The following is a 26,542-nucleotide window of genomic DNA, read 5'->3' as shown; positions in this document are numbered from 1 at the left end:
TTCGACCTTGACGTGTGTACTCTCTGGACGTGTTGAACCTGGTCTATCGATGTGGGAATGTTCCACAGAGCATTGCTGAAAGAAGCGACACACCACCGATACATTGTGCCCAACATGTGCAGCAACCCGTTGATATGTCCATAGCCGACCGCTGAGGCCGAGTGGTTCTGGGCGCTTCCGTCTGAAACCGCGTTGCTGCAACGGTCGCAGGTTCGAATCCTGCCTCGGGCATGGATGTGTGTGATGTCCTTAGGTTAGTTAGGTTTAAGTAGTTCTAAGTCTAGGGGACTGGTGACCTCACATGTTAAGTCCCATAGTGCTCAGAGCCATTTGAACCATATATACACTCCTAAAAATGGAAAAAAGAACACATTGACACCGGTGTGTCAGACCCACCATACTTGCTCCGGACACTGCGAGAGGGCTGTACAAGCAATGATCACACGCACGGCACAGCGGACACACCAGGAACCGCGGTGTTGGCCGTCGAATGGCGCTAGCTGCGCAGCATTTGTGCACCGCCGCCGTCAGTGTCAGCCAGTTTGCCGTGGCATACGGAGCTCCATCGCAGTCTTTAACACTGGTAGCATGCCGCGACAGCGTGGACGTGAACCGTATGTGCAGTTGACGGACTTTGAGCGAGGGCGTATAGTGAGCATGCGGGAGGCCGGGTGGACGTACCGCCGAATTGCTCAACACGTGGGGCGTGAGGTCTAAACAGTACATCGATGTTGTCGCCAGTGGTCGGCGGAAGGTGCACGTGCCCGTCGACCTGGGACCGGACCGCAGCGACGCACGGATGCACGCCAAGACCGTAGGATCCTACGCAGTGCCGTAGGGGACCGCACCGCCACTTCCCAGCAAATTAGGGACACTGTTGCTCCTGGGGTATCGGCGAGGACCATTCGCAACCGTCTCCATGAAGCTGGGCTACGGTCCCGCACACCGTTAGGCCGTCTTCCGCTCACGCCCCAACATCGTGCAGCCCGCCTCCAGTGGTGTCGCGACAGGCGTGAATGGAGGGACGAATGGAGACGTGTCGTCTTCAGCGATGAGAGTCGCTTCTGCCTTGGTGCCAATGATGGTCGTATGCGTGTTTGGCGCCGTGCAGGTGAGCGCCACAATCAGGACTGCATACGACCGAGGCACACAGGGCCAACACCCGGCATCATGGTGTGGGGAGCGATCTCCTACACTGGCCGTACACCACTGGTGATCGTCGAGGGGACACTGAATAGTGCACGGTACATCCAAACCGTCATCGAACCCATCGCTCTACCATTCCTAGACCGGCAAGGGAACTTGCTGTTCCAACAGGACAATGCACGTCCGCATGTATCCCGTGCCACCCAACGTGCTCTAGAAGGTTTAAGTCAACTACCCTGGCCAGCAAGATCTCCGGATCTGTCCCCCATTGAGCATGTTTGGGACTGGATGAAGCGTCGTCTCACGCGGTCTGCACGTCCAGCACGAACGCTGGTCCAACAGAGGCGCCAGGTGGAAATGGCATGGCAAGCCGTTCCACAGGACTACATCCAGCATCTCTACGATCGTCTCCATGGGAGAATAGCAGCCTGCATTGCTGCGAAAGGTGGATATACACTGTACTAGTGCCGAGATTGTGCATGCTCTGTTGCCTGTGTCTATGTGCCTGTGGTTCTGTCAGTGTGATCATGTGATGTATCTGACCCCAGGAATGTGTCAATAAAGTTTCCCCTTCCTGGGACAATGAATTCACGGTGTTCTTATTTCAATTTCCAGGAGTGTATATCTTCCCGCAGGCCCTTAATATGACCCCGCTCAAACGGCTGAAATTGCTTAATAGGAGCACGTACTCGTCGTCGGGGCATGATTGTACCATAGAATGAGTGTTGCACAAAACTTTTCACCTCGATACTCAGCACAGTTACTGCCTGCAGACTCAAAACAGAGGGCGCACAGACAAGCCTCCATAGCGCCATCTGATGGGCGATGACTGTGACAAATGAATCACAACACTACGGCCCCTCAGTACGCACATAGTATACCCTGATGGCATCGAATACAGTTATTGAGGGTCTCGCATTTTTGCCGCCACTGTATATCCCGCAAGACATCTTACCTGAGTGGCTGAGTGTACTTCGTGCACCACTGAGCAGGATTCGAAGCAGAATTTAAACAAAAACCTCCATCTATTTTTATACAGTCACTTGTTTACTACACTGAAGCGCTTTTTCAATAACACCATAGCAGCTTCAAGTGCATGCCAGAGTCTCTATGTCGTTATATCAGACAGAGACGGAAGTTTTTGCTTAAATTTTACTTAAAAACCTGCTCCCTTGCTGGTCAAACAACAGAAGGACAGAGTTCTCGCTGACTTGCTTACCCGTTGTTCGTGAATATTTCACTATCGATAATGCTTGACGTTGGTCACTCTTGGGCGTATGGCGGTGCTAGTTGTTTACAGTGTATGTTGTCTTTCTGCATACGCCGCCTTTCGAGTTTCTTGGCGCAGTCCAGCCCACCGAGGGTTTTAACTGCCACGCAAAGCGATCTCTCGTTTCAATCGCGCCTCGAAAATGAATGGGTGTTTGCCTGTCGAAGGCGTTACCCACCTGTATTCCTGCTGTTGTTTCAATGGATGAACAGTTGTTTCCAAGAGATGCACATCAGTGTACTCACGAGCACAATGTTGTTCGAAGAATCCCGGCACGTACTGGACGGTACTCTCTTCTGATGAAGTACATTTCCGATCCAATGACAGATACACGGCATGCTTTGTTTGTACCCAGTGATAATCAACACATGAGGTCGGATGTGCTCTGTGGCCAGGCTCACTGACATTTAAGAAGATCCACAGATTGCTTAACTTGCCTATGACAGCACTGTTGACGTGGGTTGACGCTAATTCGTAATTGAAATACACTACTGGACATCAAAATTGTTACACCAAGAAGAAATGCAGATGATAAATGGGTATTCATTGGACAAATATATTATACTAGAACTGACATGTGATTACATTTTCACGCAATTTGGGTGCATAGATCCTGAGAAATCAGTACCCAGAACCACCACCTTTGGCCGTAATAACGGCCTTGATACGCCTGGGCATTGAGTCAAACAGAGCTTGGATGGCGTATAAAGGTACAGCTGCCCATGCAGCTTCAACACGATACCACAGTTCATCAAGAGTAGTGACTGGCGTATTCTGACGAGCCAGTTGCTCGGCCACCATTGACCAGATGTTTTCATTTGGTGAGAGATCTGGAGAATGTGCTGGCCAGGGCAGCAGTCGAACATTTTCTGTATCCAGAAAGGCCCGTACAGGACCTGCAATATGCGGTCGTGCATTATCCTGCTGAAATGTAGGGTTTCGCAGGGATCGAATGAAGAGTAGAGCCGCGGGTCGCAACACGTCTGAAATGTCCCGTCCACTGTTCAAAGCGCCGTTAATGCGAACAAGAGGTGACCGAGATGTGTAACCAATGGCACTCCATATCATCACGCCGGGTGATACGCCAGTATGGTGATGACGCATGCACGCTTCCAGTGTGCGTTCACCGCGATGTCGCCAAACACGGTTGCGACCATCATGATGCTGTAAACAGAACCTGGATTCATCCGAAAAATGACGTTTTGCCATTCGTGCACCCAGGTTCGCCGTTGAGTGCACCATCGCAGGCGCTCCTGTCTGTGATGCAGCGCCAAGGGTAACCGCAGCCATGGTCTCTGAGCTGATAGTCCATGCTGCTGCAAACGTCGTGGAACTGTTCGTGCAGATGGTTGTTGTCTTGCAAACACCACCGTCTGTTGACTCAGGGATCGAGACGTGGCTGCACGATCCGTTACAGTCAAGCGGATAAGATGCCTGTCATCTCGGCTGCTAGTGTTACGAGGCCGTTGGGATCCAGCACGGCGTTCCTTATTACCCTCCTGAAACCACCGATTCCATATTCTGCTAACAGTCACTGGATCTCGACCAACGCGAGCAGCAATGCCAAGATAAGATAAACCGCAATCGCGACACGCTATAATCCGACCTTTATCAAAGTCGGAAACGTGATGGTACGCATTTCTCCTCCTCACACGAGGCATCACAACAACGTTTCACCAGGCAACGCCGGTCAACTGCTGTTTGTGTATGAGAAATCGGTTGGAAACTTTCCTCATGTTAGCACGTTGTAGGTGTCATCACCGGTGCCAACCTTGTGTGAATGCTCTGAAAAGCTAATCATTTGCATATGACAGCATCTTCTTCATGTCGGTTAAATTTCGCGTCTGTAGTACGTCATCTTTGTGGTGTAGCAATCTTAATGGCCAGTAGTGTACATTCGCCACCTTATAGCGCGAAATTTGCCTAACCGCGACCAACTATGACAACTTGAAGATATACAATGGGTTACGTAAGTCAAACGCCGAACACCATCATTTTTGAAAAATATGCCCAGCGTTGTCCAACGCTGCCAGCCTCGGCGAAGACAGTTCACGCAGCCACATCTCCGTGCGCCGTCACTGCTGCGTCAGCGTACGTCTGTCTTTACAATAGCCGTGCCAGTGCTGAAATAAAGCACGGCTGCTGTAGCTGTTCCACCTGCCTTTCACGTCACTTCTTCAGACAAGACAGATTCAGCAGCTGCCAGAGATGCGCTGTACTCCTTGGGTCATGTGCAGGCGCTCCTTAGAGCAAGAAGGCAGTTCCACGAGTTGATTAGTTTCGAATCTGTGGTAAACTATTACAACAATCTTTGCTTTTAAAAGGCTCATATTAGTCAAAGACGGTTCCCAGAGACATCGAACAGAACACACAAATGACGACCGAAGATAACGCTGTCGCTGCAGATAAACCAGTGTGGGCAAAGCCAATAGCACATCAACAAAATAAGCTACCCTTCACTGTTAACTGCAGGAGCGTATAAAAAAAAAATATCGTTAACACTTCCCTATGATCTGAACAATTCATGGCATAGATATGGTCTATTTTCCTGTGTCGGCTCAGATAGAAATTGTGTCACGAAGTAACTCGACAGATCGAAAAGTTAATTCTTTCAGATTCCAACAGCCCAGAAATGGTTGGGACACAGGGTCTTATGAGTCTGAAACATCGGCAAAACTTTGCCTAGCAGTTTCCTTTTCTTTAAATTCGGCACGATGTGTTATCATATAGAGACGTTATGAAAGATGGGAATATTTGGGAAACTCTGACCAGTAACAAGGCACGAAAAACGTGGAAGACAATTTAACTGTACTTTTGGAACATAGCAAATGGAATGAAATCACTATAAATTTATGAATCCTCAAAAATCGCTTTCTTTTTATTTTCTTTAATTTGATCCCATTTGTATCTGCGTTTATCCTCGAGGAGCCTTCTTTGTACTAAAATTATCAAGAGAAACTATTTCATATGATTTGACGATCAGCAGCTGTACTAAATATTATTTCACAAAATTCGCTGAATGCAAATTTCATGGCATCAGTTGCAATCGTTACAGAAGTATTACCCAACTGCTATGTGCCATAAACCTTCTCTTCCCTCACCAGGTAATCTGAAACAGCCTATTGTTCTGTTAAAGTTAAAAATAGCGTAAAAACCATCTCGCTGCAATGTCTTGTGCGTCAACATTAATTTCGCTAGTGCCACAACAAAAACACTGGCGTGCTTTTCCATGAGAGATGAGGCGACATGCTCACTCATTGATTACGGTTCAAAACTGCATTTTTTCCAATGAATCTCTGTAAACAAATATAGGAATGAATCTTCTTTTTCAAAAAAATAATCCTTGTCTTCGTCAGAAGTGATGCACCGTCTATTCTAACATCGTTAAAAGAAGGCAGAGAAAGCAAAGTTTCCCACTGAAATCACAGTCTCAAGATGAAAGGAGTTTTCACGGAAACGTAGTAAACTTTAAATGCGCGGTTGAAGGAACAGTAACTGTTCCTTGATATCTCTGAATCGATAAAGGAATTGCCGAGAATCTTCTTAAAAGATGCCAACGCTGAGCTGTTTCTTTACCCACTATTTCCAATTATCTCGCTGTTGATGAACTTTAAACCCTTACTGCAGGCAAATTTTCACATGTCACAACTGGGTAATACAACTATACCCACTGCAGCTGACTTCGCATTCAGCGAATAACTTGGAATAATATTTCCTTCAACTGCTAATCGTCAAATCATATGTAAGTATCATAAGCTGAGACGAGGCGTACGACAATATAAATGGTCTCAATTCTTTGCAATCTTATAATTTTCCCTGAACGGGAATTAAGCAATGTTGCGAGCTTAAAGGGAGACGTTCATAAGACTACGATATAGGAAAGGGAACACTGACATATGGAGGTTTTGATATGGCTGGGAAGTGTGCCCGGACAGCTGAAGGAATCGAGACCATTTACAAGGTCCAGTCACACTGTTGTGACCACCACTCAGAAGCCTGAATAATCACCTTTTGCAGCGCGAACAGGCAGGAACAGAGTCAGTAAGGTTCTGGAAGGTACCGACAGGCATGTGGAGCCATCCCGACTCCAGTGCCAGGCCAGCTACGCTACGTTTTCTCGGCTGAGGATCCATGGCGCGTACAACCCGATCGAGGTGGTCCTAAAGATCCTATATTGGGTTTAAATCTGGAAAGTTTGTTGGCCAGGGGAATACGATAAACTCATCCTGGTGCTCTTCCTACCATGCACGTACACTGCTTGTGGTGACACGTTGCATTGTCCTGCTAGCAGATAACATCGGACCGAGAAGATAACAAATTGCATGTAGGGGTGGACATGGTCGCCAAGAATAGATGCAAACTTGTGTTGATTCATTTTGCCTTCGAGAACGACGGTATCACCCAAGGAATGCCACAAAAACATTCTCGAGACCGTAAAGCTCCCTCCTGCGGCCCGGATCCTTCCGACGATGGTAGCAGGGCCGTACAAACATACGATCATCTGTCCGATGGAGCGTAAAACGCGATTCATCTGAAGAGGCCATCTGTCGCTACTCAGTGGACGCCAGGCGACTGCTGCCGAGCTCCATATGCATCAACGTTCGCTGAACAGTCGTGTTGATGAGACACTGGTGGCAGCACCTTAGTTCATCCTCGCAGTCAGTTGTTGAACAGTTGCACATCTGTTCACCCGCGCCTCGTGATGACTGGGTGTTGTGTGATGTCCTTAGGTTATTTAGGTTTAAGTAGTTCTAAGTTCTAGTGGACTGATGACCATAGATGTTAAGTCCCATAGTGCTCAGAGCCATTTGAACCATTTGTTCACCCGCACACATTTCCACAGCCGTCGCTCACCCCTGTCATCTATGGCCCATGGTGAACCACAGTTGCCTCGATACTGGATTTGGAGAGTGCCATTTTGCCATGCACGGTGCACTTTAACCACAATGGCACATGAACAGTTTGCAAACTTAGCCGTTTAGGAAATGCTTCCAGCCTTGGCCAAAAAGTCAATGATGGTGTACTTTTTGACATAGGCAAATCACTCTGTTTCTGCATTATGATAACGACTCCACGGTTTTTCTCGTCTCCCCCGACACACTACACATACCCTCCACTGCTAGTGCTGCCAGCTCTGCCTTCTGTCAGTGGTTACTGTACGCTGACGTCGAACACTGGCGCGGTTCACACACCGTCAGGTGGCTTGCGGAGTATGGATGTAGAATGTGACTGGACCGTGAACATCGTTGTATGCTTCGCCTAGACTTATGAGACACACACTACGTGATCAAAAGTATCCGGACACCCCCGAAAACATACATTTTTCATATTAGGTGCATTCTGCTGCCATCTGCTCCATATCAGCGACCTCAGTAGTCATTAGACATCGTGAGAGAGCTGAATGGGGCGCTCCGCGGAACTCAGGTGACTGGGTGTCACTTGTTTCAGACGTCTGTATGCGAGATTTCCACACTCCTAAACATTCCTAGGTCCACTTTTTCTGATGTGTTAGTGAAGTGGAAACGTGAAGGGACACTTGCAGCACAGAAGCGTACAGGCCGTCCTCGTCTGTTGACTGACATAGACCGCCGACAGTTGAGGACGGTCGTAATGTGTAATAGGCAGACATCTATCCAGACCATCACATACGAATTCCAAACGGCACGAGGATCCACTGCAAGTACTATGACAGTTAGACAGGGGGTGAGAAAACTTGGATTTCATGGTCGAGCAGCTGCTCATAAGCCACACATCACGCCGGTAAATGCCAAACGATGCCTCGCTTGGTGTAAGGGGCGTAAATATTGGAAGATTGAACAGTGTAAAAACGTTGCGTGGAGTGACGAATAACGGTACACAATGTGGCGATCCGATGGCAGGTGTGGGTATGGCGAATGCCTGGTTAACGTCATCTGCCAGCGTGTGTGGAGCCAACAGTAAAATTCGGAGGTGGTGGTGTTATAGTGTGATCGTGTTTTTCATGGAGAGAGCTTGCACCCCTTGTTGTTTTACGTGGCACTATCACAGCACTGGCCTACATTGATGTTTTCAGCGCCTTCTTGCTTCCCACTGTTGTGAGCAAATTCGGGGATGTTGATTGCATCTTTCAACACGATCGATCACCTATTCATAATGCACCGCCTGTGGTGGAGTGGTTACACGACAATAACATCTTTGTAATGGACTGGCCTGCACAGAGTCCTGACCTGAATCCTATAGAACACCTTTGAGATGTTTTGGAACGCCGACTTCGTGCCATGTCTCACCGACCGACATTGATACCTCTCCTCAGTGCAGCACTCCATGAAGAATGGGCTGCCATTCCCCAAAAACCTTCCAGCACCCGATTGAACGTATGCCTGCGAGAGTGGAAGCTGTCATCAAGGCTAAGGGTGGGCCAACACCATATTGAATTCCAGCACTAGCGATGGAGTCATTTTCAGCCTGGTTTCCGGATACTTTCGATCGCATAGTGTACATATGCTTTCACAATCAGCAGCTGTATGAAATATTCCGAATGGTAGGCTGAGAACATCAGCTGCAATGAGTAAGATGTATCAGCCAGTTTGTGACATGAAAATTTAGCTCCCGTAAGAGCAATATTTATGAACTAAGAGATACTAGGAATAGTGGGGTAAAAAGCTGCTCAGCGTTGACATTTTTAAGTAGATACTGCAGTTCCTTTATTGATTTACAGATATGGTGGAACACTTACTATTCCTTCAACCTCACATTTAAAGTTTACTGTGTTTCCGTGAAAATTGTTTTCATTTTGCACTGAGAGTTTAGCGGAAAACTTTACTTCTGCCTTCTTCTAACGAGGTTAGAATAAGCGCTGCACTACTTCTTGTGACAAAGATAATGGGGTTTTTGTCAAAGTAGAATCGTTCATATATGTTTGCAGCGATTCACTGAAACTATTCAGGTCCTGAATCGAAATCACTCACTGAAAACAACACAAGCATTTTTATTGCGGCAGTAACTAAATTAATGTTGACTCATAAGTGATTGCAATAAGGTGATTTTTACGCTCTTTTTGATATTAGCAAAACCATAGGCTCTCTCAGATTACTTAGTGAGAAGAGACGCTTCGTAGGGTGCCAAATGTCACAGTAAATTTCTGATACACTGAAGCCACAGGACAGACGTCTGGTGTCAACAAGGTTGGCGAAAGCTGTCATATTCATCGTGAGGTTGAAACGCACTGTTGTGTCCGTGTTTGCTTACAAATTATATATTTACAGATAGCAAGGAGAAATTTTCCTGTTATGTTATATAAAGCAAATAAAAAACCCAGTGGTGAAGCTGTAACGTAAGCTAATCATGTATGTGCAGAAACGAAGAAAAAAATTGCATTTGCTCAAGGCAGAACCTATCAAAAATTAGGGCTGCCGTTTAGATGTGTGCTAATCACCATAGTCACAGTTTTAGCGAGTGGTAACCTACCTATCTGACATTTTGAAAATGTTAAGCTCTTGATACGTGCTTGGGCAGGCGTTGCCTTTGTTGTTCGCACGACGTCGCGGAAACATCCTTTTTTTATCCGAAGAAAATGTTTGCTCGTTACCTTACAGAAAATACGTAAACATTTCTATGCCATAATGTCGCTCCATCTCGTTTCATGAACAGGCTAAACTCCATCTTCCATCTATATTTTTTGATCCATTGTTGAATAAACGATTTAATGTCTGTTGACAGCGTCGCCATCCACGACAAAGGATTAGCTCACTTGTACAGAAAATCTGCTGGGAGTTTGTTGGGAAAAAGAGGATATTTGCAGGGTCTGATCTGGGAGAAAAACCACAGTAAAACTAAATCAGAAAAGTCTGCACCAGGACTTCACGCAGGATTCACCTGACCGCGTGCCAACAGACCAGCTATTGCCAAGTCTCCGGCTATCTCTCCGGAAAGTCCTTTGCTTACGCCAGATGACTATACTGTCGAAGGAAGCTGTGTTGATCTGACTGCGCGATTTCGGATACTTTTATCAAACACAAGAGTCTCTACTCATCCACATAAAAAAGAGCAAAAGACAAACCGCTGACAATGACAGTTTTAAACTATATTATGGGAAGCCGCAGTATATATACCCGTGAACTCTTAGAAACGCTTTAATGTACCGAAGAGAAAATCCCCCTCGTGACACTCATACAGTTTGGGTTACAGTGTTCAAAGAAAGCAAGATCAGAATTTAACGCCTTACCAACAACGAGATCATTAAAATCATGGGATACTAACTCAGATGGGGTACGAATGGACCAGGAAATCGGAGGTGTTATTTTCAAGGCAATGCCCCAACATTCGCATGGCATTATTTAAGAAAACCTAACTCGGGATGTCCGGGTGAGGACTTGAACGCTGCTCCTCGCGAATGCGACTCTAGTTATTTAAGCAATTCTGTCATCACGCACACTCAGCAGCGGTCCTGAAGCTGCACCAGACGAATTGATAGATCTCCAATTGAAGCTTTTCACGTGACGTATAATCCGTATACTTTTTTCGTTACCTCTTCATCAAAGTGATTAACAATTTACTAAAACAAAATGCCGAGCTGGAATACATGGGACGCCAGAGTTACAAGAAATCTTGTTTTCGGTTTTCTACTTTAAAGTCATTACAGTTATAAATGATCGGTAATGGCCTGGCGGGAACTGGACGCAGTCACGCTTTACCCACATATAATCTGATTAAGGAAGAAAATCTCTCGAAATTATGTGATCTAATACTCAACAACGCTGCGTCTATCTCCAGGGCGTGTGCTGACATTTATTTCGGTTCTCATGATAGAAAGTCAAATTTTGGCTTGTATAACTAACTTACTTCACATTTTATGCTCGACTGTGCTGCGAAATAGCCTCACGCTTCGCTTAACGAGATTATGATTCGGTTAAGAAATTGCCAATTCATCTGGATTAACAAGAAAAAGTACAAACATCTGAACGAAACACAATTAGCAACTTCAGCTCCCTACTGCAACAATGGATTATGCTGAACACGGGAAAACAGTATACTAATGTATAAGAGTACCGGTCTCTGTTTCCGTAAGGAAGTACTTGTACACTGAAGTATACTAAATAAGAAATACTACAGAACAATACCCATAATATAACTGGGCACACGAAATCTACTAACTGCGACGAAAAAAGTTTATTACTGATTAAAATGTTAGATACGACGCTCAAATGTCGGCAGATACGAATTATCATTTTCCTTTCTTTTACTGCTGTACAACATAAAATATACATAGCACTACAAAACTGGCAAGTTTTCTAGGCATAAACAAAGGCATATCATATTGTTTACATCAGGGATGAACTTGCATCTAAAAAAGAAAGCAATAACCTATTAAACATAGCATTCAGAGTAAATAAGGAGAAACAAGAGCGCATATATTACTGATACCAGCAATCTATCGATATAACTCACCACACATGATGCTGGTGTTACTGCCACGTCTGGTCCACACACCCTTCCAATGCAACGTCCACACAGGAGTGAGGCTCTTGGCACCAAACCTTCGTATTTTAGCCACATTGACAGTACAGCGAAGCAGAGAAAAAAAAACTCTCACTTGTCGTCTGCTAGCTCCACCAAAGATATTAGTACGGCAGAGATTAATCTGTAGTGAACTTAAGGAGTAATAAACTCGCTGATCCACCATTGTTTCTCCTGATCAAAATTCTTTAAGTAGAGAACTACTGCCTGATCTTCATTTGACAGTTAAATGATTTCGAAAGAGTGCCATGCTATTCATTCATGTTGTTTTGTGGTTTGTAAAACTTTCTGGATTTTGTCACAAATCACCATTCAAGGTGAAAACGAAATTATTATTCAATGTCGTCACACAGTACCTTAACTATCATCAACTTGCAAGAGAGGATGCTCGTATAATTTGCTACTGAAAGAACGTTTCGAACTGGTGGCTGCAAAGAAAAAAAAAAAAAAAACTTCTCCAATAACGCACGTACTTCGTTGAAGAAAATTGACTACAATACCGAGTTTTAATCACGCAATAAACACTATAAACCCGATGTGCTAACCGCATTAGTGTCAGTTGCTTTCATATGCTGTATTTTCTATCAAAAATGGGTTTTGTTGTAATTGTGAAATTGGTTTATTCAATATAATATCTGGTTGCCCATCTTATGGATTTTCTAAATGATACGCGTTTGTTAATGAGGAATTTTAATATCTAGCGCATAAGAAAGTAGCCGCAATCTGACACCTAACAACCTTCAAATGAATACTTTGGCGGCGAAGCATATCTTTCTGCGTGAGTATTTTGGAGAAGCTGTTTAAAGAAAAAAAAAACCTAAAAACAAAGTTTCACATGGTGTGGTTGATGGATACACGTGTGAGGGTTTCAGAATATTTGAGTTAATTTTCTTAACATATCAGCTGTTCTTCTGTGTTCATAGCAGCCAAAATGCCAAAGTCTAAAAGAGATAAAAAAGGTATGTCTTAGCCGGCTTGTCATTTTATTGATTTCGATTAAAGTAACGTCGTATTGTCACTTTTCTAAACTATTGTATGATTTTATGATACCAAGAGGTCCACTCGTTCAGTACCTCGCACTGAGGAAATTACCTGAAACGGACTAAACAAAATAAAGAGCCGTGTCACTTCGAAGAGCACGTGTCTTGAATATTCTGATGGCTGTTCCTTATTTATAAATGTTGCAGTAGTCGTATGGCCAAAGGAAAAAGTGTTTTTAACTTACCACGTTTTTTCTTATCATTGTTCGCCAACCCCTTTTTTTTCTTCGTTCATATATTTTACGTTTTAGTGTGTGTCGTTTTTGATAACATCCAGCTTTATGCAGCACTTCGATGTCCGAATGCAGAATATCGTCCTCATTCATTTACTTTCATAATAGCTGTTTTTGCAGATCGTTTGTTGAGGTAATAGAGAATTATTTTACGGGCTATTCCCAACAGTGGCCAGTATGTGTCCTGAGTCAAAAGATTGAGTAGTCACTATGAAATGAGTAGGTATGATAATGATAGCAACAGTTCTGGTTAGAATATCACATGACACAAACAAATTTGTTGTTGAAGTAATACCAGTGGTAATTCCAGAACCATTTATGTGTGTTACATTTCCTATGAATGTGGCGCAACTTCTACACTCTTGGGCATGTTTTTGGGAAGATAATGATTTAAGTTTAATGCTGGTCTAGTTTACTGTTTTACTTAGTAGTGTCATGAAGTAGTTGTCATGTCTTTGACTGCTTGTCAAGTCCACGAACTCTGGTCATCCCAGCTTAGAAAGTCTTCTGTTATCTTAAGTTACTTTGTGTGACTGGATGTATACTGGCCTTTGGTTTATGTCCCATTAATATGAAATTACAATGCCCAAAGACATTGTTTTGAGCTCCAGAGTGGTGGCATTAGTATAGAATATTGTTTTGCTGTCTGTTAGTGTCAGTCATGGTAACAAACCAGAAGAAAAAATTCAATTGTTTCTTACAGGAATATCGTATGACCTTCTGCAGATGATCATGGCACTGACTTTAATAATATTGTTATCCACCGAAGTAGCCGTGCATGTTAAAAAGCTGCTTCTGGGGCGGAGGTGCACTGGCTCTGAATCAAATCCATTCAACAGATTTGCGATGAGGGTCAGTGTGCCGCCATCATGGATGTATTTTTTTTTTATGCAGTTACCCATGTTAGACTGCGTGTGTATTGTGCTGGTACCTCAGTGACAAGATTCGTAAACATTTAGAAAACTTTCACATGAATAACGCTCCATGCAGACAGTTGGGGTAGACACATTCAGTCATGGGGAGGGTAACAGGGTTGCAATATGAAGTGTATCCAGCCACCTCTTAAATAAACTATGTCAAATCCATTAATAACCACATTGACCCATTGTAGATGTGAGACAAAGGCACAAGAAAAAGAATGATAATGTTGTTATCTTCATGTTAGTAAGTCAGTACCATTTGTGCAGAATTTCATGTAAATGGTTTTATGTTGCAGTTTCATTGACGAAAACAACTAAAAAGGATCTGCAGTTTAAACAGCAGCTTGTTGATGAAATCAGAAGATGCATTGAAAACTATTCAAGAATATTTGTCTTTTCAGTACAAAATATGAGGAATGCCAAACTGAAGGACTTGCGCAGTGAATGGAGACACAGCAGGTAATAAAGTGTGTAATGTATCAATATGTATTGTTCTGTAGGTGTCTCATCAATTAGCGCTGAAAGTTTAAGTAAGCCTAATTGATTAGGGGTCTGCTGAAGTGTTCAGTGTAGGCTATTGGTTAGACTCTGGGACATAATGATGTTGCGGCATCTGATATTGTGTATAGGTGGTGTATTTGAAATTTGGCGCCTGGGAAGAGAGCTTTTGGAGTGTTTTGTTTGATGTGGCTCTCTTGTAGTAAATTTTGAGGTCTAGAAAGTTGTTTGTATCTTGTTATTTCTAAATTTATGTAGTAGAAGATGTTGTTTATTGTCTGATTGCCATGGATCTTACAGAAGTGTGATAGTCAGTATTGAAGGTATTTTAATTCTGTTTTCGTGACTGTGAGAATATGTATTTTTGTCACTAAACAGGCTTTGCTCTATTGACATAAAACATTAGTAGTGGTGGTCTTTGTCTGATTTTGCATAGTTCTGCAAAGTCTTTGCACACTTTCCTCTAGCGCAGAGACCCTACAGACAAAAGCTCACTTGTATGATGTAAATTCTGGCTTCTCCCTCTTTGATTTCTTACTTTACACCCTATATTTTGGTTATTATGGTCTGTCCACATCTGAGTTTGACTGAACATTTTTGAACAATCTGTGTGGGCCGTGTGGGAAAGTAGCCAAATCCTCATTGCGGTAGCTAGACCATGTGACGGTGTCATCAGGAAGCCATACGGTAATAGCCCAGACACCACAGGGATCACACTAGTTGTGCCTGAGTTACCATATCACCATGCAGCTTGAGGTGTACATGCTAGTCTGTTTGGGGTACTGGTCATCACACCAGGTATCCTTCGTGCTGGCTTGGTGGCACCCAAGAAGGGAGCTCTCATTCAGAGTAGGGGCTGCCATGGCGGATATTTTGTGCCATAAAACAGCCAGAGTTATCAGTAGGTGGTCGCAAGAGCTTGGGAGTCTCCTGTGACAGACCGCAATTTAGTGCTGATTATTATGACCCTAGGAGCTTTCCCCTTAGCTAAACCATTTGAGGAAAGCAAAACCAATCAACTTGCAGCCAGTTTGTCCACTCAATTCCTGGTTTGCACCCAGACGGATGAAGGATCCTTTCTCTCCACTAAACCAAAGTTTATTGTGAAGAATGTTGAAAATGTCGTTGTTGTATTGTCTTCCTTTAGCAAGCTACAAAATGGTTATATCATAAGACGACCTATCCAGCCCGGTTCCAGGTGTTGTGCTGTTGTAAACAGCATGGTGACGTACCTGTTACAATCAAACCCTGTAAGAACCTCAGTGTCTTATAGGGGTAAATTTTTAGTCACCTCTTAATATTGCAGACAGATGAACTACACAAACACTTGAAGAGATGAAGAATCCACTTGGTACATAATGTCTCTCAAGGCCCGCCAGCCAACAAGGTATACACTGGTATATTCATTCTCACTTTTGAGGGGGATTTAGTTCCAGTAAAGCTAAAAATTGTGTGTTAACACTCTGATTTGAAGCCTCGTATTTCCCATCTGTGGTGCATGGTTTTAAATGCCAGCATGTTGAGTATATATCTTCCTGATGTACATACAGTTTGATTGGTGGAGACTTGGCTGGACACATCACGAGAATTCATCATGTGTGCTACAACCGGCTTGTGTCAGTTGCAGGAATGACCACTCCACAATCCCTGAAGTGTGCCAACCAGCTCAAGGAATGCAAAATTGCGGAACTGAAGGTCATATATTTTGAAGTTGGGAAAATATGATGGTTTGTATTCAGTGAAACCTTCCTTGGCCATTACTGTGGTCAGGTAGTCAGTAAGTAGTACCTTCTGTAGTCAATTTCTTGACATTGACATGCAGTAGGTGCATAATATAAACTTGACTGTGGAGGCAAAAGGCCCTCCCCTTAGATAATTTCTGTGGTACTGTCTTCGGGAGCCACTCCTCCAGCATCTACCAGTGATAGGGCTCCCTCTTGGAAACACTTTCCCCGGGAATCCACAGATCATATACCCAACACAAGCCACAGGCCGAAGTCGCCCCAGACCATGGCTCTCAGGTTTGCCCACTCTTCTTCCATTCCTACACCCATAGTGAGTAAGTCCTCACAAGACTCTTGACTGCCGAAAGTTGTGAAAGAGAAGAGGAAGAAATTGCTGTGGAGACTCCTAGGCATGAGATTACACAATCCAGGTTGTGTCGCAGTACAATGGATCTATGAATTACTACTTAATTTTTAAAGTTTGACGTAATAGTTATCATTGGCCATTTAGCTACAGCCACCTTTCTTATGTCTGTCCCAGGGTTTATGAAAAACTGCAGATTTCCTGTTGATGCTCACCTCATCGCAGCCGTGCAGCTCATGGCTGGCCGTAGCTCCCTTGTTGGAAGACTCCAGCCTAGTCTTGGCCGCTTAGCAAAGCCAATACTTACAAATCCACGATTTCAATTATTTTTACCCAGCCGGCTGCTCACCAGTGTGTGTGTGTGTGTGTGTGTGTGTGTGTGTGTGTGTGTGTGTGTGTGATCTTACCATTAAACAATCCAGCATCTGAATGTGATTCGCAGACTTCATCTGCTCTACGTCTTCAGCCACATTTTGCTGGAAGATGTTTCCCCTTTGCAATTGAAAGTGAGCAATACTTACACCAGGCAAAAGTTCAATGTCCATTGAACACTGACTAGCTTCACCAACATGCTTAGCAAACTGCGCAGTCTTTTCCTAAGTGCTAAGACTTGATTGCAGTATTTTGACCTACTGTTTGGCACAATCACATTTTATTTGGATGTTACTAACTCCAAACGAACTATCTTTTGACCGAGGGACTGACAATCTCATTGATTGGTCCCCTGACTCCCAGCCAAACAACCATAAAATGTTCAAAGTACTCTCAGCAGTGTACAAAACAGACTGTAATAGGGGAATGATGCTATTGGCTGGAGTGTCAAGTGCTACATTGCCTCTTGCTGCTGTGCATCTCCCCATCATCTGCCTTTACTTCTTCGTTGATTGTCCTCGGTGTCGACGCACTGCGTTGCTGCACTGGCTGAAAAATGAGGTTTGTTATTTGGACACTGACTACTATAAATGATGTAGCTGACAGATACACAGTTGCGTTTTACAGTTCTTTACATTCACTGTTCACAACCCCCCATATGTTTAACTTTCGATAAGCCTCAATAGTAGGTTGCAGGCGAACATCCACGTACTGCTACAATAGTTTTCTGTTGAACATCTATGAGCAGTAAAAGCCTAACCACATGGATTCTTGTAGAATAATAATGTACATATGGAACAGACACTGTCATTGTTCTAACACACGGCCTAATTGTGTTACACTTATTTCAGGGATGCATTGTTGTTGATCTAACCAATACAGATTTCTTGTCTGGAACTCGGTCGTGGACTGACTGTCTAGGGTCCAAAAATCGGGCCTTTATATATCCTCACAGTAATAGGCACTGAAACTACACATTGTTCGAAGTTAAATTTACAGAAATTGCAATTAAAACTTAACTCATTAAATTAGCTGAATACATTGAAAAATTGGTTTTTTTTAACAGTTTCTCGGTATTAATTAACGTCTGGCTTTGCTAAAATATTTTTAAATAGAGCCAAATAGATACTTTAAACCCTAGTTTACGCGACAACATTGGGTTGCGCCATTCGTTGCATGGAATGAGTTGCATGCATATGGTTTTATATTTGACTGTAGACACAGCGAAACCAGTATCCACTTCAGTTTCGTCATTTTGTGGGTTCCTGAGTCGTGACTCAAATGAAAGTTGTGGCAGCTGCAAGTCGCACGAGTTGTGAAGGAGTTAAAGCTTGTTGCGTGAGCTCGCTGCATAATAAAACATTAAGAAACGTGTTTCGATTCATGACTGGATGAAGAAAAGATGTCAGCGCGGTTGTTCAGTTTCCTTGCTGAAATAATTTATAATGGTAGATCCAAGAAGTTCTTTTAATTGTCTTAGAATGTCACCAGAACTGTTACTGTTTCTTCTAAATAGAGTTAATTATGTGATAAGGAATATAGATATTGTAATGCATGAAGCACTGTCGCCAGAACTGAAATTACGTATCACATTACATGCATTACAATGGAGAACACTCGACGGTTTTAGTTGGTGATGCTTTTTTATTAACACCAATAAGATTAACAGCAGTAATTATTCAAAGCAGGCCGCATTAAGAAGAGAATGGTTTGCAAAATACTCTCTTGAAGATAGAACTTTACAGTGGCAATATTTCAAAATTCTAACATATGTGAATGGGGAGCACAGCAGTGACGCTTTAAATAGATCAATATATAATGAGGAATGCAGCTTCTTGAAAACTGTCAACAATATTGCTTAACAAAGAGTTGGCCAACTCAAACGATGGGATTTTAGTCCTGTAGGTGGGAGCATTGCCACAGCTAGAATTACACTATTTTGTATTTTTCTTAATTCAGTTGTATATGTGCTCCTAACTCTATAATTTTTGCCCTGCAGCTCAGATATTGTCAAACCATCTATGTTATGATCGCACATGACGGTCTCAGCGGCAGCAATATGTTGCTTATTTTTGTTATCAGCGTCACTGAAATCCCACAAACACCTATGCAAAGCATAGATATCTAAAAAGCAAACATTATTCTCCGCTCCCCACTTCATATTTCAATTTATCTACACTCTACGAACACACATAACCTCAAAACTCGTGCAACTAGTGTCGCCAAAGTTGGAACATGCCGAAAGTGTTTAGTTTCACCAACAAGTTGCGCAAACACACGGTGCGCATTCGCAGTGGCTGGCAGTGCAGTTGCATGCAACCTAGTGTCATCGTGTAAACTAGGCTTTAGGTTACTAGTATTTTGTCTTCCAAATGTTTATAATTAGTACAGGATTTTGTATTTGTTTATACGTCAACAATAGAATTTAAGTTACGAAACAATCACTGGTTTCACCCTATGAAAAAAGATACTAACTACATGTAGTCAAAATAAATTAGAAAATCAATTACATACATAAAACTAAGCACAAAATTAGATCTGGTGTTATAATATTGAAAAATGAGGGCCATCCTTCCTCTTTCATGAAAATACAGATTATAGTCATGTATGTTAATGGTAATTACTTCAAAAATGGAAAAATGAATTTTAAGGAGCCAGATGGCAAAACAGGAGAGGAAGTAAAAATATCCCAGCTTGCTTCATCACAACAGGACAACAGTGTTCGGTGAAGTGCACATGTAGATATTGCATTATTGTTAATTGTTTTTGCTGTGGAGGAAAGTCAGTATCTGATTTTGATGTCATTATATGGTGGTAATTATATTGGACAAAGAGCTCAGTCAGTGCAGATGCTCCATACGTGGGAGGAAGACTGTTCAGATGATGCCTTTTAGTGTGGAAGGGATGGCAGCTAATGAAGTGGAGGTACTGTTAGTGTTTTGTGTGTTTATGGACGGAGAGTTTTTACAGAACCATAGGGAGGCTAGAGGTCAGTATCTAAGAATTTTTAATTCTAAGCAAAAGGAAACAGTACTGTGCTGCAGATTTATTTGTATATCCTCCCAGAAGAGGAGCAATTTTAGGTAAGGATATAGTTGGTCACATTTATAACATGATTTTTATAGTTGACATGGCATCAATATAGATGGTGCTTGATAGCAGCAAGACAATGGCCATAGAGGATGTTAACTTATATGGGGGAGGGGGGAGGGCCCAAGAGCAACAAACAGGGATCTATGTGGTACAATATTTATGCCAGCATTTGTCACAGCAACAGTTGGGTATGTTAGCTGGTGTCAATGCTACAGCCTGAACTGTCAACATTGGATTTCTTTCGTATTTACAGTGAAATGGCTGATTTTTATCTTTGACTTCTTAATCAGGTTGTGTATACATGCAGGACTCCTTCCTCTTTAATGTGCCTCGCCCTTCTATCAATGGACATCTCTTGGTGTGACCATAGTAATGGGTTTGGGATGGAGAGGAGATCAGGGAAGTGATTAATGTCTTTGTTGAAGAAAATTAGTCGTGTGGTTAATAGATTAAAGATTTTGAATACAAAGAGATTAATTTTCTGTGAGAGCATAGTTATCAGCTACAGCAGACTATGCATAATGGCTAGTTTCTAGATTTTAAGAAGCATGGAGAAGGGGAGTGTGTGTGACATAGAAATGGGTTCAGAGGAGAAGCTTTGGGATGAGCAGGGGGATTGGAATTTGTAGACATGATATGGTGTGTAGGTGGAAGATTCAGCTGGAAGTGACTGAGCCTTTGTGGCAGGTAATCACTCTTTTATCATGATGGTAGTGGAGCCTTTATCTGCAGGAAAGATAATCAAAATTGGGTCTTTTGTTTTATTGGGAAGGAACTTAATGAGGCTACGTTGGAGCATCCCTTCTATCACACAATACTGTAACAGCAGATTCTGCACCAGGGTTTCAGTAGCTGATGATTCCACCCTGAAATGAAATCATACATCCCAGTTGCTTATCCCAGCACTTTGTCACATGGCTGTTACCCCTTTGAGGAGCCAAGCTGCAAGACCTGGCCTTTAAATCCACACGTCACATCATATTTCAGACCTATCATGGGCCAGAGGCAGTGTCACCTGGAAGTGAAGGAAGTTGTGTCATATGTCAACTTCACTGCAACATTTGCACAGCTTGTGGATATGATCACCAGTAGACTGTCTACCAGATTGGATGCTCTCTGCCAGGCTGTAACCTAGAAGAAAGTTGGGTACCCATAGGAGGTAGTGCATGCCACTGAGCAAAACCTGCTTAGCTTTGGTGTTTGTTTCACTACCTGTGTCATTTATATCTCCCTCCCTCTTTCCTCCACATCAGCTTCTCTGTCATAGATGGAAATTGTTCTTGCAAAACATTATAACAGTAATGAGAAATACTTTATTGCTAACATCAGTATATGTGTTATTTTGTTCAAGAGACAAATTTCAAAATAAAACATTGTCATTGAACTAAAATAAAACGTGAAAATGTAGCATTTTTATGTACTTTTAAAATTGACTTTGACATGTTGATGCATTTTTCACCATTGTATCATTGTGGAAGGATGTGAGTGAACATTTAGTGCTTGGAGAAAAAAAAGAGCCTATTTTTGGTCTTAATATTGAAATTTTGGCATTATTGTATTTCAGTTTTGGTGGGAAATTTAATCAAATTAGGTAAGAGCTGAACTTCTTATTCATCACGAAGATGTCAGGAGCTGTGCGCTACATACTCTTAATTAAATGTTGTGTGTAATGAAATTGCCTTGGATTATAATTTTGCATGATGTTGCAGATGAGAGACATAAAATGCTGACTTACAGACTTCACAGTGGTAGGAACTGCAAAATTTGTAGTTCTTAACATGCAGTTAGTCATTTAAGAAGCTTCAGAATGGTCTGCCTCTCATTCACCCAACAGAGTGTACATCAAACATTTTTGAAGATTGTGTCTTACAAGCTTCTGATTGTATACAAATTTCAAGTTGCTGTGCAGAATTGAACAAATGATCCCCCCTTCAAAAACATTTTCAATAATTTCTTCTGTATCAGGATTGATTATAGTACTCACTTACTACCTTGTGTATTGGTAGTGGTGTGCACCACTGTACACCCATCTGGAAATCCAGCAGGTAGTTTTCTCTGGTTGAGCCATAGTCATACAATTCCATGTTGTCAGCAAATACTGTCTTTGTGTCTACGTATCACTCCGTTGTCATCTGAACCAGATCAAATGATGAAACTATACTAATGTAAAAAATGAATGCTCGCTCAGTGATTGACTGTCGGTCACTGTGCACATCCAACAGAGCTTGTAATGCTGCTGGACATAGGACCCATTAATATATTAGATATTTTATTGTTATCCTAGTGTGAATGACACGCATCGATTTTTAATCCATGTAGATATTGTTTCATATCTCACTGCAGAATCACTTCCCCTCTCTCACCAAGCAGGCCTTTGTGGTCTCGCTGGTAATTAATATGAAAATGTGTAAAGTTGCTTGTGTTTTCCACAGATGCAGAGACCTGACAAAAATGGTTGAGTAACAGGTTGTGCTGAATGTTTACAAGTTTGTAGGAAAAATCTGTTGCTACTGACATTGCAGATGACATAAATTAAATCTGATTTTATAGAAGTGTTTATGCTGAATGTATTACTTCTGCAGGAAGGAGCATTAACTGCCCACTGCAGGAAACATGAGGAGGTGACAGTTGTGATGCTTCTGGTTAAATGTGCCTATTATATTATTAGAGGAATGAGGCTGTAGCATAAATGTACCCAACTCGCTTTATTTGTTCATGAGACCCAGAAAATATTAGATACAGGCTCCCAGGTAGATGCTATTTTTCTTGACTTCCGGAAGGCGTTCGATACAGTTCCGCACTGTCGCCTGATAAACAAAGTAAGAGCCTACGGAATATCAGACCAGCTGTGTGGCTGGATTGAAGAGTTTTTAGCAAACAGAACACGGCATGTTGTTATCAATGGAGAGACGTCTACAGACGTTAAAGTAACCTCTGGCGTGCCACAGGGGAGTGTTATGGGACCATTGCTTTTCACAATATGTATAAATGACCTAGTAGATAGTGTCGGAAGTTTCATGCGGCTTTTCGCGGATGATGCTGTAGTATACAGAGAAGTTGCAGCATTAGAAAATTGTAGCGAAATGCAGGAAGATCTGCAGCGGATAGGCACTTGGTGCAGGGAGTGGCAACTGTCCCTTAACATAGACAAATGTAATGTATTGCGAATACATAGAAAGAAGGATCCTTTATTGTATGATTATATGATAGCGGAACAAACACTGGTAGCAGTTACTTCTGTAAAATATCTGGGAGTATGCGTGCGGAACGATTTGAAGTGGAATGATCATATAAAATTAATTGTTGGTAAGGCGGGTACCAGGTTGAGATTCATTGGGAGAGTGCTTAGAAAATGTAGTCCATCAACAAATGAGGTGGCTTACAAAACACTCGTGCGACCTATACTTGAGTATTGCTCATCAGTGTGGGATCCGTAGCAGATCGGTTTGACGGAGGAGATAGAGAAGATCCAAAGAAGAGCGGCGTGTTTCGTCACAGGGTTATTTGGTAACCGTGATAGCGTTACGGAGATGTTTAACAAACTCAAGTGGCAGACTCTGCAAGAGAGGCGCTCTGCATCGCGGTGTAGATTGCTCGCCAGGTTTCAAGAGGGTGCGTTTCTGGATGAGGTATCGAATATATTGCTTCCACCTACTTATACCTCCCGAGGAGATCACGAATGTAAAATTAGAGAGATTAGAGCATGCACGGAGGCTTTCAGACAGTCGTTCTTCCCGCGAACCATACGCGACTTGAACAGGAAAGGGAGTTAATGACAGTAGCACGTAAAGTGCCCTCCGCCACACACCGTTGGGTGGCTTGCGGAGTATAAATGTAGATGTAGATGTAGATGTAAATTGATGTACATTATTTATCCATTAATGTTTATCTGCAATTCCGTTTTGTCTGAATTTCTCCTGCCCCTGCCCCCCTCCCTCCCCAACATTGCTTATTGCTTCATCATGCTGAGTGCTGTTCCTAAAACCTGGCATTTGAAAGACATCAGAAAATTACATCTTCTTATAAAAGACATGTGTTAATTTTATATCCACTTTCAGGTGTCTTTCGTTCATCATTTGTACTGATATGTAAAAGATATTTTTCGTGTGCGCGGGTCCATCGTATCAGCTTCTTGTAGTGCCACTGTGAAATGCTGCCTAACTAGATAACACTAAAGATTGTTGAACTTCTTTTGGTCTAAGATTTTTGTCATTTCAGTCTCACTACAGTTCATATGATCATAAAAAATTGAAGTGAGCTACTCTCCAAGCCATATGATTCTAATACCTAAAAAGAAAAAGTAGAAAGGGGGAGAGCAGAGTTCATATCTGTGGAATATAGGAAACATGGAAATTCTCTTACATTACCCCTAGACAGTGACAGGGAAGTGCTGCAGTTGACAGTGGATTTTATTCTCTTTGTTTTGTAAATGAAATAAGTTGTTAAATTCATTGTTACTTTTCTATTATTTCTAATAATAAAAACCAGTTTAGCTGAACTGATCTATGCTATCACAATATAAACACAAAAATAATTGTCATCTAGAGTTTGCCTGTTTGTCTTGGGTTGAGAGTGGAGTCATGTATACTCTTGTGCAAAGTTATTCATCAATCTTCCACTTAACATCAAGCAAGGATTTGGTAATCCCCAGTAGTTCAATAGAAAAAGTACACCTCATGAGCCACCTGTCTACAGATTACCTGGATAGATTCAAAGATTAAATATGTTGTTAGGTACCTGGCAAGTAGCTATATTCATTATGCAGCTACATGTCAAGTGTTAATGTACTGTAAGCAGGTTTCATTATTTAGAGATGCAGGTAACTGTTTTCTTTAAAAATAACAATGTAATCAAGTGCATAGGAGATAAAAAGCAGCTATTTGATATAAATGAGGATGCAACAGATTTTTTTCCAAAGAATCAGCATTTCCCTGTAACTTTGTTAAATGTAGGTTGCAGGAGCATGAACAGCATTAAGCAGTATAGCAATGGTCTGTTATTTTCTGTTAATTTAATATGCAGAGCAAGTTAGACGGGGCTTCTGTTTCCAATCGTAAGTGGAATAATATGGTTCATGTACGTAGTTTAGTCTATAAACATGGCTCAAAAGGATCATTTTACACGTAGACTGTGCACACATCGTCAGCAAACTTATGTTACCTACCAGATAGGTATACGGGAAATTGCCTGTGGAATTGACATACACCACAGAGATGTCAGTTGCACATTTGATTGCTGTCATTACACAAAGTATTGAAGATCTGCCTCATAGTAGAAAGCGTGGTCAACACCAGCTACAGTATGTGATCAAAAGTATCCGGACACCTGGCTGAAAATGACTTAAAAGTTCGTAGCGCCTTCCATTGGTAATGCTGGAATCCAGTATGGTGTTGGCCCATCCTTACCCTTGATGACAGCTTCTTCTCTTGTAGGCACATGTTCAATCAGGTGCTGGAACGTTTCTTGGGCAATGGCAGCCCATTCTTCATGGAGTGCTGCATTGAGGAGAGGTATCAATGTTGGTTGGTGAGGCCTGGCATGAAGTCGGCATCCCAAATCATCCCAAAAGTTTTCTATAGGATTTAGGTCAGGAATCTGTGCAGGCCAGTCCATTACAAGGACGTTATTTTCATGCAACCACTCCACCACAAGCTGTGCGATATGAACAGGTGCTAGATTGTGTTGAAAGATGCAGTTACCATCCCCAAATTGCTCGACAGTGGGGATGCAAGAAGGTGCTTAAAACATCAATATAGGCCTGTGCTGTGATAGTGCCACACCAAACAACAAGGGGTGCAAATCCCCTCCACGAAAAACAGGACCACACCATAATGCCACCGCCTCAGAATTTTACTGTTGGCACTGTGCACGCTGGCAGATGACTTTCACCGGACATCCGCCATACCCACACCCTGCCATCGGATCGCCACATTGTGTACTGTGATTCGTCATTCCACACAATGTTTTTCCACTGTTCAATCATGCAGTGTTTATGCTCCTTGCACCAAGCTTGCTCCCCCCTGCGGGTTCGGGGGTAAGAATAGGCCCGAGGTATTCCTGCCTGTCGTAAGAGGCGACTAAACGGAGTTTCGGCCTTCCATGTGATGGTCCCCCTTGGGGTTTGACCTCCTTTTTTCAAAATTCTACAGAAGTACGAGCCTTTTGGGGAAGAACGCCTTACGTGGTGTATCATTGGTCCTCAGTGCACTAAGACCTTGGCACTCAGCATTGTAACCACTCCCATTGTTCCTCAAATTGGGCCTAAACGCCTGATGGGTTGCACAAGTTACGCCCATAGTGCATCCCCATCTGCACCTACGATCATGATGGACTTTCCATGGCACCCGAAATCCTGCACGGTAGCCAGCCCGTTGTGGTGGGGTCATC

At 42.7% G+C, this 26,542-nt stretch overlaps 2 protein-coding genes across 4 annotated transcripts in view; one reads left to right on the top strand and one right to left on the bottom strand.

Annotated features, from left to right (window-relative positions):
* Window positions 1–11,991, bottom strand: part of LOC126475185 (glutamine--fructose-6-phosphate aminotransferase [isomerizing] 1-like) — a 160,001-nt gene extending 148,010 nt beyond the window's left edge. For all 3 annotated transcript variants that reach the window (XM_050102829.1, XM_050102838.1, XM_050102847.1), the window contains exon 1: window positions 11,843–11,991. In XM_050102829.1, the coding sequence (XP_049958786.1) occupies window positions 11,843–11,849 (7 nt within the window). In that variant the 5' untranslated portion in view covers window positions 11,850–11,991. The remainder of the gene's footprint in view (window positions 1–11,842) is intronic.
* A 716-nt stretch (window positions 11,992–12,707) lies between these two features.
* Window positions 12,708–26,542, top strand: part of LOC126475179 (mRNA turnover protein 4 homolog) — a 44,483-nt gene continuing 30,648 nt past the window's right edge. The window contains exons 1-2 of the mRNA XM_050102817.1: window positions 12,708–12,870; window positions 14,401–14,563. Of these exons, the coding sequence (XP_049958774.1) occupies window positions 12,843–12,870; window positions 14,401–14,563 (191 nt within the window). The 5' untranslated portion in view covers window positions 12,708–12,842. The remainder of the gene's footprint in view (window positions 12,871–14,400; window positions 14,564–26,542) is intronic.

This window comes from Schistocerca serialis, chromosome 1 (assembly GCF_023864345.2).
Source record: "Schistocerca serialis cubense isolate TAMUIC-IGC-003099 chromosome 1, iqSchSeri2.2, whole genome shotgun sequence".
NCBI classification, from domain to species: Eukaryota; Metazoa; Arthropoda; class Insecta; order Orthoptera; family Acrididae; genus Schistocerca; species Schistocerca serialis.
Note: the sequence above shows the minus strand (reverse complement) of the source record. Positions and strands in the feature narration are given on the sequence as shown.